Source organism: Cucurbita pepo, chromosome 3 (genome assembly GCF_057944985.1).
Source record: "Cucurbita pepo subsp. pepo isolate OVF chromosome 3, ASM5794498v1, whole genome shotgun sequence".
Taxonomy (NCBI): domain Eukaryota; kingdom Viridiplantae; phylum Streptophyta; class Magnoliopsida; order Cucurbitales; family Cucurbitaceae; genus Cucurbita; species Cucurbita pepo.
Genome location: NC_141800.1, coordinates 2,389,653 through 2,404,167, shown reverse-complemented (window position 1 = coordinate 2,404,167; position 14,515 = coordinate 2,389,653). Strand labels below are relative to the sequence as shown.

At 37.6% G+C, this 14,515-nt stretch overlaps 2 protein-coding genes and 1 pseudogene across 4 annotated transcripts; 1 reads left to right on the top strand and 2 right to left on the bottom strand.

Annotated features, from left to right (window-relative positions):
• Nucleotides 1–699: 699 nt before the first annotated feature.
• Nucleotides 700–5,863, bottom strand: LOC111791687 (exocyst complex component SEC15A). 3 transcript variants are annotated; one of them, XR_002814674.2, is made up of 4 exons: nt 5,473–5,863; nt 4,923–5,003; nt 1,155–3,599; nt 700–1,077 (listed from the first exon to the last, which is right to left on the bottom strand). XR_002814674.2 is itself a non-coding variant. In XM_023673136.2 (3 exons), the coding sequence occupies exon 3, from the start codon at nt 3,582–3,584 to the stop codon at nt 1,209–1,211; it is 2,376 nt and encodes a 791-aa protein (XP_023528904.1). In that variant the 5' UTR covers nt 3,585–3,599; nt 4,923–5,003; nt 5,473–5,863; the 3' UTR covers nt 700–1,208. The 3 variants fall into 3 exon arrangements, 2 of the variants coding, with proteins under 2 accessions (XP_023528904.1, XP_023528906.1); XM_023673136.2 differs by having other exon boundaries at nt 700–3,599; XM_023673138.2 differs by lacking the exon at nt 4,923–5,003 and having other exon boundaries at nt 700–3,599.
• Nucleotides 5,864–6,340: 477 nt separating this feature from the next.
• LOC111791249 (transcription factor MYBC1 pseudogene) lies at nt 6,341–8,032 on the top strand (annotated as a pseudogene).
• A 1,496-nt stretch (nt 8,033–9,528) lies between these two features.
• On the bottom strand, nt 9,529–12,930 carry LOC111790835 (uncharacterized). Its single transcript, XM_023671920.2, has 4 exons — nt 12,579–12,930; nt 10,951–11,569; nt 10,562–10,847; nt 9,529–9,776 (listed from the first exon to the last, which is right to left on the bottom strand). Exons 1-4 carry the CDS (start codon nt 12,685–12,687, stop codon nt 9,723–9,725), a joined length of 1,068 nt encoding a protein of 355 aa, XP_023527688.2. The 5' UTR covers nt 12,688–12,930; the 3' UTR covers nt 9,529–9,722.
• Between the last annotated feature and the right edge of the window lie 1,585 nt (nt 12,931–14,515).

The following is a 14,515-nucleotide window of genomic DNA, read 5'->3' as shown; positions in this document are numbered from 1 at the left end:
ATTGATTATTTAAATTACTAAATTTAAAATTCTTTCAATTTTTTCATTGGAATTTCTATCTTTAAAATTCTATAATTTTTTCATTGGAATTTTTATTATTTAAATATAAATGTTTTTAAAAATAGATTTAATCAATATTAAGATAATAGAATTTTCATTAAAATTTTTATCATTTAAATATAAATATTTTTAAAAATAAATTTGATAATAGTTATTAAGATAGAGGACTTGATCGAGGATCCTTATAAAATCGAACATTTCGAATATTTATGTTTATGTCCCTTCGAAGTATATTTAGAATTTTAAAAAATTAATTGTTTTACAAAATATAATTTAAGATTTTGTCTAGAAAAATATTGTGGATTTTCAAAATGGTAAGAATAAATTTATAATTTTGAAAGTGAAAGTGCAGTACAATCGATCTAATTCTCAAACTATAAATTTTGATCAATTTAGTTATTAATCTATTTAAATAAATATAATTAGGATTAAACTATAAATTTTGATCAATTTAGTTCTTAATCTTTTAAAATATAATCTCTATTAATTTATTAGACATAAAAAAATTTAGTTCTTAATCTTTTAAAATATAATCTCTATTAATTTATTAGACATAAAATTTAAACTTTAATCGAGGTAAACTTCAAATATATCTAATAAATTATTTTTTTTTTTTAAAGAAAAAATCAAATTGGTGGGAAAATGGGAAGTTGAGGAACGTATTATAAACATGCTTGAAAGTTCGGGAGCAAATAGACACCAACCTCAAAATTTACAAACTAAACTTGTATTTTTCAAAGATCTTCGAATCCCAACTCAAATTCCCCCGTCGAATCAACCTAACTTATTCTTAAAAATAGTTTAAATCGAGCTTATTTTTATGTCCAAGACTTCCGTTTCATACAATGGAGTCAAGAACATGTTTCTAATGAACATAAACAATGAACAATGAACAATGAAGCAAAGAAGAGTGAGTACTACTGACCAAAAATCTCTTCCCTTTTGAGTCACAATGGCAGAGGAGCTTTAAGCACGAAGAAGCCGAAGAGAACCAAGCATGTGGAGGCTTTATTATACCTAAAATTAAGGCACCAAATCAAATGATAATACACAACAGATGATCCAAATAAATAAGCTAGGAGGAGCCAAAACACCTGTACAGGCATATATATATATATATATTATTCAACAAGAAATGTTGAAAAGGCTCAGTTGAAATCTTTCAGTCGTTTCTTCAACACGTCCATTGATTTCTTGCGAGTGTTTTGCTTGGTGTTTCTGCTAGAAAGGCTACCAAAGATGCCATCAGCGGAGTCCTTGAACTTCTCACAAATACTAGCCACTTTCTTATAATCCAACATGTTGTAATTCCTCTCTCTGATCACCGGATTCATGAAGTTCTCCGGCTGACTGCTCTGCAAAAGGTTGATTAATTGTCGAGCTTCCATTAAACAGTTTCGGAAACTTCCTCCTCCTCCACCGTAGATTTCGCTCAGTCCCGTGCTGTGGAATCTCTCGTCTGCAAAAGCTTCCAGCATTTTCAGATCACTGTTGATGCTCATCACTGCATTCACGTTAAACCTTTTCACACTATCACTAAGAAAAGCTGAAACTATAGAGTAGGAGATATGATCGAGAGCGCCACTCCCGACCTTGTACAAAGCTTCCATCGGTAAAATCTGTTGTGCGGTCGACATTATCGTGTCGAGATAAATAAGCACTTCATTTATATAGTCATTTGCATTTGCAGTAACCTCCTCAGAAGTCCAACCAATATTCTCTGTAAGAGCCATGAACTCATCTAACTTCGTGTTCACCAAAGTCAACAATGCAATATAAGCCGCATCCCTTGAAGTTTTAAGCACAACTTTTGCAGCGAAACCGCTTTGTGGCCTCTCGACTGATCGAATAGGCATTCCACATAACAGACCTGCATGCCTGATGAAATAGTCACAGGCTCTTTCCAAAACTGTTATATTCGCAGCAATTTGCATCGCTTGAGAAACACCAAAGGATGCACCATGGATAATATTGAGTATTGCTTCATTTAAAACATCAATTAGGATCCTATCCAAATATTTCTTCACAACCTCAAAAAGATTAGAATGTGCACTGTAGGACAAGTAATCAACACACCCTTTAATGAAGGACCTCACGATGCGGCATACATCAGGAACGGTGGAAGAAAATGGCGCTATGAACGGAAATGTAGGCATTATATCAGATGTCTGCAGATTAAAGGCGAGCACGTTGTTGTCGTAATCGCTATCTTTTTTCAGAACCATCTGCTCGTAGGTGTCATTAGCTAGAACATCCACTATTTGTTGCTGACACTCCTCCAAAAGAAGCTCGTGGTATTTGTCCCGGCTTTTGTTCAATGTCTCGAGAACAGGCCCGACTTCATATCCATATTGTCTAAGAGTAGATGCCAGAAGAGTAACGTAATCCTTCACCAGGAGAAGGTGAGTTGCAGAATCCATGAGGGAAAATTGTATCTCCAGCACTGATGTCACCTTGACAACAGCAGTTTCCAGCATTGCTTCAACCTGTTCAGCTGATAGTAGCCCTTCAGCAGTCCTCATCACACGATCCTCCACTATAAAATATCCTGCAATTTGAGCTAAATAGGTCTGATAGGACTCGATAAATGGCTGAGACGAAGAAATCTGCAAGTCGGAATTAAGCTGCAACATTCGGTTCCTGTAGTAATATTCACGAAACTGCTCTTTGATCCCAAGACATGTATGAATGTGATACGCTCGATAAAGAGGTATAAGATCAAACTTTAGAATGGAGTCCTCATCGAAATCTCCGACATCCAAAGTATATGAAAAATCTCCTATCCCTGAAATGTTCTGTTCCTCAGCCTTCCTCTGACGGTCTAACATTTCCTCGTCTCTTTGTCGAACAGTTGCAGCATGGCCGATAGCCGTTTGCCCGATAACCTTAGCAGAACTCCTTACATGAACAAGCCATTCATTGAATTGAGTGGACACTTTCTTCTCAATATGAGATTTGATCACAGGAATTCTTGTCTCAATGACCATTCTTAGTGTCTTGACAGAAATGTTCTTCAAATAATTCTTTTCAATCAGATCGACATTTTTCAATGCAGGGTAGAACTGGCCTTTAGAAATATGATCATTGCACTTGACACAAAGATCAAGCACCTGAACACAATTCTGGGACATTTTGATGGCTTCAGTCACATTCTTTTTTATTGAATAACATTCCAGAAGCTCTTCGAGTCGAATCAAAAGCACACTCCCAACCTCTTGCAATTTAAAATTATCGGTCGATAATTCGGCCTTCAGCTCTTCAGCATCGACCAAAACCCCACGAAGTTCATCAACTGCACGGATAAATTCCTCGTAGTGAGTCTTGCACAACTCCTCAATTTCAACTTCTTTCTTTTTTACAACATTCTTCAACTGGTGAAGGAGAGTTTCTGGTCGACCCATTTCAAATGCATGTCGAACAATTGGACCGAGATCCTCGCCATTGCCAATTAATGTTGCAAGTACTAGGTCTTCGGCCGTTTCCCCATTCTCTGCAGCAGCTCTCCTCTTTGGTTTTCCCTCCATTATTAAGATCAAACTCTACAAAAATGTCAAATGCATATTAATACAACATCCTACATAGTATATAAATATCAAGATTGACATATGCTACTAAAAAAATCTACAAATGGTGCAGCTTTCGTGTTCGATCAGTGTTGAATTACAAATCAACACCATCATACTTAGCACTCTAGCTATTCCAATTCAATTCACAACAAAATATGTAGAGAACACGTTCATACAAAACCATCTATGTACAATGAAACATTACAAACTTCTTCACTCACACCTCATTCTCAGTTTAACAGAAAACCCAAACTTATTGTAAAAGGGGTATCTCTACCAACTTTTGTCACATGAACCAATCCTACACTAAAACAAGGTAAGAATGAACTCAAAGAAAATTTCATAGCCTGTGACGTAGTGAGTCTTGGCCATTTACCCTAGGCCTCGCTGATACTCTATAATCTATTGGGTAGTTCAACCCCTCAAGACATCAAAACGACGCACGCCGACCACCATTTATACTCAAGGCTGGCTCTGATACAACACTTTTCGTTCCATTGGCCCTTGACCATTTACACTCAACACCAGGTGCACATCATCTTTACATTAGCGTATCAGACATCAACCATTTATACTTGAGGTTCCAAGACCACAAGTGACATGTCAGCCTTTGATCATACTAACTGTTTTGTTTTTTTTTTTTCCAAAATATTCTGATTTTTTCCTATTTTTAAACTCCTTTTAATCTCCTAAAAACTTGGGCATGATAAAAAAGTGAGAGAATTGATTTTACAACTTGAAGCAAAATTTAATTGAAGAATTTAAAACTCCAAGAATGTAACAGCTCAAGCCCACCGCTAATAAATATTGTCTTGTTTAGGCTTTAGGTTCCTCTCAAGGTTTTTAAAAGGTGTCTCGTAGGGAGAGGTTTCCACACCCTTATAAATAATGTTTCGTTCTCATCTCTAACCGATGTGGGATCTCACAATTCACCCCCCTTCAGGTCCCAGCATCCTCGCTGGACTCGTTCCATTCTCCAATCAATGTGGGACCCCCCAATCCACTCCCTTCGGGGCCCAGCATCCTTGCTGGCACACCGCCTTGTGTCCACCTCCCTTCAAGGCTCAGCCTCCTGTCAATATGCCTACGTCTAATGTTGTGTTGAACTTAACAATAAAAAAATAAAAAAGTTCAATCTATCTGGTTTATTGAGCCAAACCAAAATTATAGTTCTCTCCGATTCTAACAATTTTGAAGGAAAACTTCAAGGCGGCAATTAAAGAAATGAGCTAAACTGAAGCTGTGGAGCGTTACAGTCCACATTATAATGAAGTAAGTAGAGGGAAGAAAACATACTATAGCAAGGAAGGGTTGTAGAACATGATCCCTCAATTATGGAATATGAATTCAGTGCCCCATAACCGACTTTGATAAACACTGGGAAAATTGAGAAACCAAAAACAATCAGAGACGTGCACTTGAATTTAGAAATATATTGAACGATGTGTGATTTTCAGGGAAGAGAGAGAATTAAGAAAAGGCTATGGAAACTGGTGGAGAATAAAACGAAGTTAGAAGCCATTATTTTATATAAGCATCTTCACAAAAGTACAAAAAGACTTGGGTGAACATTCTTAGAATGTGAAAGCGACTAGAAAAACAGACGATATCATCAATGTAAACCGAAAATCGAACACGAACATACGTTTAATTTTAATAATCTCCAGAAGTTTTACTCTTACAACCTAAAATCATTCGTTTGAATCACAGAACAATCAAAATCCATATCGAAAATTGTACAGAATACCTAAATGCGCACATTCCAAAGGAAATTTTGCATGAAACAAGGAAGCATTTACTCTCTCCAGTTCAGGAAACTCATATCGGGAATCGCCAATCAACATACCTTCAGCGAAGGATCTGATCAAACATGGGGAGACAGAGATGGAGACTGAGAAATTGAGAGATTGGCATCTAATCTGAAGGTTCTCCTCTACGATTGAACGATACCGTAATTTCGTTCCATTATTTGTTCTTCAAAATGCGCAATGATCCAAGCGAGAAAATCCCCGGAATTCTCTTCCTCTTCGTCGCTCCGATCGATTAAAGCGGATTTTACCGGACTCCACTCCGATTCGTTGCCAGATTTCTTACCGGAGATCCGAGAGATTAAAGAGAAATTGTTTCAGAATCTGAAATTCGAGTCTAGAGACGCTAGAACAATGGAGAAATAGTTGAAGAGTCATGGAGAATGAAGAGCGCCTGATCTCAGAGATAATAACCAAAAAAAAAATTGAAATTTTTTAAAAATCAATTAAATAACAAATAATTCTCATAATTTTGTTGAAGGTTTTCTAAAATTAAGACAAAATTGAAATAAAATTCATTATCTTTTTAAATTAAAAAATAAAAAATAAATTAAATTATTCTATTCTTATTTATCACGTGCTGTAAAAATTTAGACTAAAATTTTAATTTATTTTATACTTTATATATATATATATATAATAATTTTTTACTCTATTTATTTATTTTCAAACCTTTAATTAAAATTTATAATTTATTTTCAATATATATATTTAAAAATATTATTTTTTTTAAAGAGGAATTGGAAAATGAATAATTATAAAATTAAATAAAATTTTAAAAAAATTAATAATTCAACTTAAATCTCATTAAGTCGATCAAATTCTTTAAATGACATACCAATATTAAAATTATTTTTAAAAAAAACGCCATTGGTACGTGTAGTACACGCGCCATAAAAATCCTAGTACTAGGAGCCGTCGTCGTAGCCAGAACAACCCCTGAGAGAAGGCCCACGACATTCAAATGATTGGTTGTCTCAACACATCTGTACCTTCCCCACTCTCACTCCTCTTCTGACAAAATTCGTGTACTCCACGCGCTGCCAATCCATTTTCCTTAAAATCAGATCTTCTGATTTTTTAAATTTTTTTCCTTTTTTTCCCCAACACCCTCAGATCTCGGAAAATAAAACCCAAAAATAAATAAATAAATAAATAAAGGAGCTTACAAGAATCCGCCTCGAACCCCTCTCCCAAATTCCTCGCCTTTCTTCTTCTTCTTCTTCTTCTTCTTCTTCTTCCTCCTGCTCTGTTCTGTTCTGTTCTGGTTCTGGGTTTGATCCTATTTTTTGAAGCTTTTTGCTTGTTGATTTGCAGAATTGGAGCTAACCCAGTTGAAATATTGGTGAAAACTGAAGTGGGTTTGCTTTAGATTTCAGAAACAATGAGGGAAGAGGATTCAAATTGGTTCTCAAAATGGGAAGAGGAGCTTCCTTCTCCTGAGGAATTGATGCCTCTTTCCCAAACCCTTATCACCCCTGATCTTGCTGTGGCATTTGACATCTCGAGCTCAAATGCTGCCATTGATAACAACAGCCATCCCCCGCCGCCGCCTCCTCCGGTTGTCGCTCAGCCGAGTTCTGCTGATTTTGGGGACTGTGGAGACCTGGGGTCCGGCGAACCTGCGAGAACCCTGAAGCGGCCGCGCCTGGTCTGGACTCCACAGCTCCATAAGCGATTTGTTGATGCTGTCGCCCATTTGGGGATAAAAAATGCTGTCCCGAAAACCATAATGCAGTTGATGAGTGTCGATGGGTTAACTCGTGAAAACGTAGCTAGCCATTTGCAGAAATACCGTCTTTATTTGAAGCGTATGCAGGGGATTTCCAGCGGCAGCGGTGGCGGTGGCGGTGCTAATGGCGCCGCCGCTTCAGATCTCGCTACTGATCATTTGTTCGCGAGCTCCCCTGTTCCGCCTCATTTTCTTCACTCTTCTCGGACTAATTCCGACCATTTCTTGCCGTTTGTACCCGTTGGAGCTCTGCAGCAGCACCACCACATGGCTGCCGCCGCCGCCGCCGCTCAGTACCACCGGCAAGTGGCTCAATTTGGGTCGCCGCCAAATGGGCAATTTGAGCGTCCGTTTCTGGCTCGGCCTATTCACCGGCTTGGGGCTCCGGTGAGTAACCCGGAGATGAATCACAGCGAAGATTTGGATTCGGGTAATGCAACAGAAGGGAGGAAGGTTCTTACTCTTTTCCCCACCGGAAACGATTAAAATTTCTTTCAAACAGAAATCCGGCTAGAGACCTCTGTTTCACCGGCGGTAATGGCGTTTTTCCGATCTCCAAATCCCAGTATTCCAAGACAGTTCGCCGCCGGCAGCCGAATGAAGGTAAAATCAATTCTATTTCCGAACGAGTAAAATTGTACAAGACTCCGAAAACCGCCATTGAAATCCTCAAAACAGAGCTCGAGGATTTCCAGCTCTGTTCATCATCATCTTCATCAAATCCTCTGTTTTTTTCTTAATTAATGCAAAATTAGTGAATCAGATCCAAATAAAGTTCATTTTTTACTCTTTTTATTTGAAGATTCGATCGAGTTCAATCTTTTTTCAAGGCAATAATCTTGAAATCAAAGCACCAGATTCCTTGATTCCTCCTTTCTGATCTACAGTTGTTATACCGACAAGCAAGCTTTAAAACATTGAATCTTCTTAGTCTTTCCGAAAAAGAAAAAGCAAAAGGAAAAAAAAAACAGAGCATTAAATTACAAATTATCCATAATTATATGTTAATTAAAGAAGGATTAGCAGTGCATGTGAAGTTTAGAATCTTTGATTATGTTAGATTTGACTTAAGCATGTGTGAAACATATGTTAGCTGTAATGAAGCACTACCAAACACATCCATTTCTTTAATGATGTTTTAAGGAACCTTATTAACTTAGATTATTGGGAAATGCAACCACATGGGATTCCTCTAAGTTTGGATAACTCTTTTTTTTAATCATTACGGTTTAAATTTTGTCTTGTTGGGTGTTCTTTTTCATAAAGTCGAGTACTTACAGAGAGATCTCACACTGGTTGGAGAGGAAAGCGAAACATTCTTTATTACGAGTGTGGAAACCTCTCCCTAACATACGCGGTTTAAAATCGTGAGACTAACGACGATATATAACGGGCTAAATCGGATAATATTTACTAGTGGTGGCCTCAGGCTATTACAGTTGGTATCAGAGCCAGATATCGAGGATGCTAGTTTCCAGTGTGGAAACTTCTCCCTAATAAACGCGTTTTAAAATTGTTTGTTAGACTGAGAATAATATGTAACGGGCTAAAGCGGACAATATTTGCTAACTATGGTCTCGGTCTGTTACACACTATAGTCCTTTTTTTTCTTGGACTAAGCGGAAATAATACTATTTCCAACAAAAACTAAATGCAAAAGAAAGTGACTTTTAGGGCAAATCTAAAATGTGAAACAAACACACAAAGTTGTATCGAAAAAAGTGGAAGAAAGAAGCAATATATTTTGTGGTTCGTGTGCAATCAAGTACAACACTATGACAAATATCTCGTCTCGTTCTTTTTGGTCTATTATTGGATAGGATCGTACAACAACAATCATTCAATTATTTTTATTTGTCTCATAAATAAAATTACGTCTGACTGTCTTTGCAGTTGCTCATCATGTTTATCAACATCTAAACTTTTTAAGCTACTAAAAACGCAAAAAGATTCCTAATTTTGTCAGCCGTCTAAAAAAATTCAGTAAAGAAACAAACTAGTTCAAGTATGCATCATTGACGATACACGCCCAAACCAGTAGTCTACCTAACCAGTAATCTAAAATCATAATCTGTAACGAATTTGCCTCCGAGTAATCTATCGAAAATAACTCTTTCCCCACCTATTCACTTCATCCATCTTTTAGTCCATGAAAAAGGATAAAAGAAACCCAAAAGGAAAGGAAAAAGAACTCATAAAACGGGCTACAAAAGGCGACCTAAAACTTTGTTCGTTTGCAAAGTTCAAGCTGTATCTTACCTTATCTTCGGGATTGTTCGAGTCTGTTTATACTTTAATCTTAGTCACTCTTCATGTCGCTATGAGACCGATGATGAACGTGTGAAAATACGAAGAAAATCGATGTTGAATGGGAGAAATGTTATTAAGGAGTGTTGTATAGCAGCTAATGGCATAATGGAGTATGAGAGAAAGTGTTATAAGAAGTTATGCAAAAACTAGAACTGAGATTCCAAGCAGTCAATCAAACAAGAGTACACAACAATATCTAATTGTAAAGTGTTTTTCACCTAAGCTCCTCATCATCATCATATATCTCTAATGGTGGTTTTGAGAGTAGTCAAAGCTGAGGGGTTGCTGGCAGAATGGAGCCTGCAATATAACATACCACCAGATGCTACCATTAGTTCAAAACATTCATAATTATTCATCATTTACAAGTTCTGGCCGAGACTAAACCGAACGTTCATCGAGAGAGACATTGAACCTAATACGAGACCACCCCTAACTCGAGAGTCCCTCGAACGCTCTAAAAATTCTATTGTTTCTTTCTTCCCAAAGCCCCCGAGAGAGCATACCCTAGCGTGCCACGAAAACCTTTCATCCTCATGCAAAGGAACTCCTCAATCATATCTCATCTTATGAAATATTGATTGCTTCCTAAAAACGTCTTTCAACATTAACCCCACCACTAGTAGATATTGTCCTCTTTGGGCTTTCCCTTTCGGGTTTTCCCTCAAGGTTCTTAAAACGCGTCTACTGGGGAGAGGTTTCCACACCCGTATAAAACCCATATAAAGAATGCTTCTTTCTCCTCCCCAACCGATGTGAGCCAAAACTTCTTATCTTTTATCATAAGATCTCACATTGATTGAGGAGTAAAACGAAGCATTCTTTATAAGGGTATGGAAACCTCTCCCTAGCATACGCGTTTTAAAAACCTTGAAGGTAAGCCCGAAAGGTAAAGCGAAAGGAAAAGTCCAAAGAGGACAATATCGGATAGTTAGGCTATTACATCTCATCTCAATCATGAATAAAGAAATGAAAAACAATGCTAGCATCCACAATGCAAAAGGATCGAAGAACTTTTTTCTTGGTTTTCGACAAATAATACTTCAACCTTTAGCGAACTGAAAAGGTACATTAATTAAAAGTACCTGAAAAGCAGAATGCCTGAGCTGGTTGTAGGAATGGGCATACATCATTGCAGCACTCTGCCACTGCTCATAAGAAGCGTCTCTAGACGTTCGGTTCATACCCATTGCGGAGAAAGGGCTTACGACAGGACTCGGATGAGGCCCATAGTTAAGTGAAGGTTGAGTTCCTGGTATATGACCCATGAGGGAGTAACCCATATCACATTGTACAAATGGAGGCTGAATTTTTTGCATATTAAAGGGAGCCAAGCTTAAATTTTGATTGGTTGGAAGGTTCCTAATATACCTGTTTCAACAAAGAATCATTGGCATAACATAGACGTAGGCTTAATAGACAGACATTCAGTGCATAAAGATAACAAAAAACAAGGCCAAATACACGAACATACCTATCGTAGTTGCGATCATAATCGGGGTCACTACGATCCTTTTCCCTATCTTTGAAAATGGCAACCCGAGAAGTCATGCCGTCCCTGCCATTAAATTTTTCCAAATCACCAGCCAAAGTTCCAAAGCCTTCAGTTTCATCCCTGTTCGGGCATGCATATTTTCCTTCAGATGGGGATTGAGATGTTGTATCGTCTAACTCGGGACTACTTGGAGAGCTGAAGATTCGAGCTCGTGCCCTATCGTATTCCTCCTTTCTCTCTTCCACGCTTCGGACAGAATTTTGTTTGAGACCTCCATCATTGGCAGAAGTTTCAGACATTTTGTTAGGCCGAGGTCTGATGACGAATTTGACCTGCTCATTTTTCTCATTGTCGAATTGCTTCGCAGGTATTTCAGATAACCGCACAGAAGGGAGTCTGTTTTCCACCGTTTTACGAACCAAGATCCTATTTCCAAAACCATCTATGCCAGAGTCCTGAACCATGGTTTGAAGGCCATAATGTTGAGCAACACGATGAGCAGCAAGTCGAAGGTATGATGTAGGAAAATGCTGGAACTCAAAGAGCTGCTGATCCGGATTATGCAAGAACTTCTGGATGTCGAGTTCCATCCGTAAAACTGAAAAGAAATCGTACATTAACATGTAAATCATTCATATTATTAAAAGAAACCAATGTTCAAATGAAGAAATCCCAATGTCTTGTTCCCCTCTCCCACCGATGAGGGATCTGACAATCCCCCCCCCCCCCCGGGCTTGGCACATTGCTCCGTGTCCATCCCCCTTCGGGGCTCACCGTCCTCACTAACACACCGCCCGATGTCTAGCTCTGATATCATTTATAATGGCCCAAGCACACCGCTAGCAGATATCGTCCTCTTTGGGCTTTCCCTTTCGGACTTCCCTACAAGGTTTTTAAAACACATGTACTAGAGAGAGGTTTCCACACCCTTGTAAAGGGTGTTCCGTTCTCCTCCCCAACCGATGTGGGATCTCACAAAAACCCCTACTAATTACCAAATATATCATTAAATGCCCATTTGCTGTCTCATATTGGTATAGATTGTTTAAATCTTTCAAACTCTGTTGGGTTTTACCTACGACTTGCACCGAAGCCTTTTACGAGCTCATTTCTAGAACTTTCTTAGGCGAAAAAAGCTAGAATTCTGCGGTCGTGCTCCATATTGATGCTTTTATGGAAACATTGGGACAGAACGACCAAGTCAGGCTGCTTTCTTCTATTTGGTGTGTTTATCATAGTGAACACAAATTATAGCCAATTGAGAATTTTCTGTAATCCCCTTGGTGGGTTGGGGAAATTTCATCTGATTTCTTGTAAATCCATAATCTCTACAATGAAATCATTCTGTTTCCTAAGAAATATGAACCCATAATCATAAGATTCTTGGCCAAATCCAGATTTCCTCCACAAACAAAAAGACAGGAACCTCACAGAGAAAAACAGATCTAACCCAACTACAAGCTTATAGCAAATCCAAATCCAAATCCAAATCAACCAATACAAACTCGCAAATCGAAATCAATTGATCCCAATAACAGATTCAAGATTAGGTCAACTGGGCAATTCAACCCCTTAAAAAAAACGAAAGAAACAACAAAAGAACTCACTGGTAAGACGATGACGAGGATTCTGGAGAGCCTCAACCAAGAAGGGATCAACCATTGACTCCTTATCCTTGAACCCTTGTGGGGTTGGTTCGAAGGAAGCCGATTCCATGGAAAAGAGCTCTGTTTATGATTGATTGAACGCACAAGACTCTGAAACTGTTCGATTCCTGCAAAGGGTTTCTTCTTCCCCTTCTGGGTCAGAGGAGGAGAAGAAGAATAGGAAGAGGGAAGGTGCAGAAACAGGTAAAGGGTTTAATTCTTAGCATCTGAAGGAGGAGAAGGAAAAAGAGAGAGAGAACCCTCTTTCTTATCCCACCAGGCGGAGGGGAAAGGGGTAAAAGGAAAGACACAGATGGAATTTGGCAATGAATTTATATCACAAAAAAAGAAACAAATAAAATTTTCTGAATTATTTGTTCGCCAAGAAATTCCTTTCTTCTTGGGGCAATCCGTGTGGAAAGACGAGAGCTCATAATACCCATATTCTTTCTTGGGGTTTGTTATAGATATTAAATAGTTGAGTGATCCATCATATACATGGACAACACGTCCTAAACAAGTATGACTGGGATATTTGACACATAGCCACAGACAACATGTCTTGGACAAGCATGACCGTGACATAATATTCATATTCTTTCTCAATCTGTTTCTGAATGGTGTGTTCAAATTTTTTTTACCAATCTTCATTATAGATATTAAATAGTTGAGTTACGAGTCAGAATCGACAATTAATCATATCTTGGTATAGACACGATTTTAGTGACCGGTCGTATACCCCTATATTGACATTACAAGAATAGTAAGAGAGGTTTGGAATAGGTGTACGATATGGATAATACGTACTAGACGAGTATGACTGAGACATTTGACACAGTCACAGACAACATGTCTTGGACAAGCATGACTGTGACATAATATCCATATTCTTTCTCAATTTGTCTCTGAATCGAGGGTTCAATTTTTTTTTACCAATCTTCATTATAGATATTAAATAGTTGAGTTACGAGTCAGAGTCCACAATTAATCACATCTGGGTAGAAACATGATTTTAGTGACCGGTCGTATACCCCCATATCGACATAACGAGAATAGTAAAAGGAGTTTAGAACGGGCATACGGACAACACGTCCTACACAAGCATGACTAGGACATTTAACATATAGTCACAGACAACACGTCTTAGACAAACATGACCATGACATAATATCCATACTCTTCATTTTTACTCAAGATGTATGAATTTTGCACCTTAGAACGTTTCGAGTATAAGATTAATCTTTTAATTTTTATAATTTTGTATAATAATCTTAAAAAAGAAAGTTGACATTTTTTTATACTAGGAAAGTGTCTGAGTACATTTTTAATTTATATACGGTACATGATTAGTCTGTGATAATCATCAATTAATAATAATATTTTAATATATTCTGACTTAAAACACGTAATCTTAATCAAAAAAGTTTTTTTATAAATCTAACGACAAAAGTAGAAGAGAGCGGATTTGAAATAAACTTTAAAATATAGCGGAAGACGACAACATAATTTAAAGACATTTTTTATAATTTAATCGGACGCTTAAATATGATAAATTTTCAAGCAAGCGGGTAAAATGTGGTACCGAACATGTTACTCAACACTATTGTCTAACTCGTGACCCATTATTAATGATTCTGGTTATTGGAATGGCACCAAATTTAGCTTACTTACCTAATTCACTTGAGCATTAAACGTAACTGACACCATAAATGTTTATTAGCTTTAGTGGTGACCTCGAAATGCCATCAAGATAAGAATCGAGATGTTCTTAGAAAATTAAATTAAAATTAGTAGATATTATCAGCTTTGGCCCGTTATGTATCACACGAATGACTCGTTCACCCTCTCCAACTGATGTTAGATTTTACAATCTACCTTTTTGGAGATCCATTGTCCTT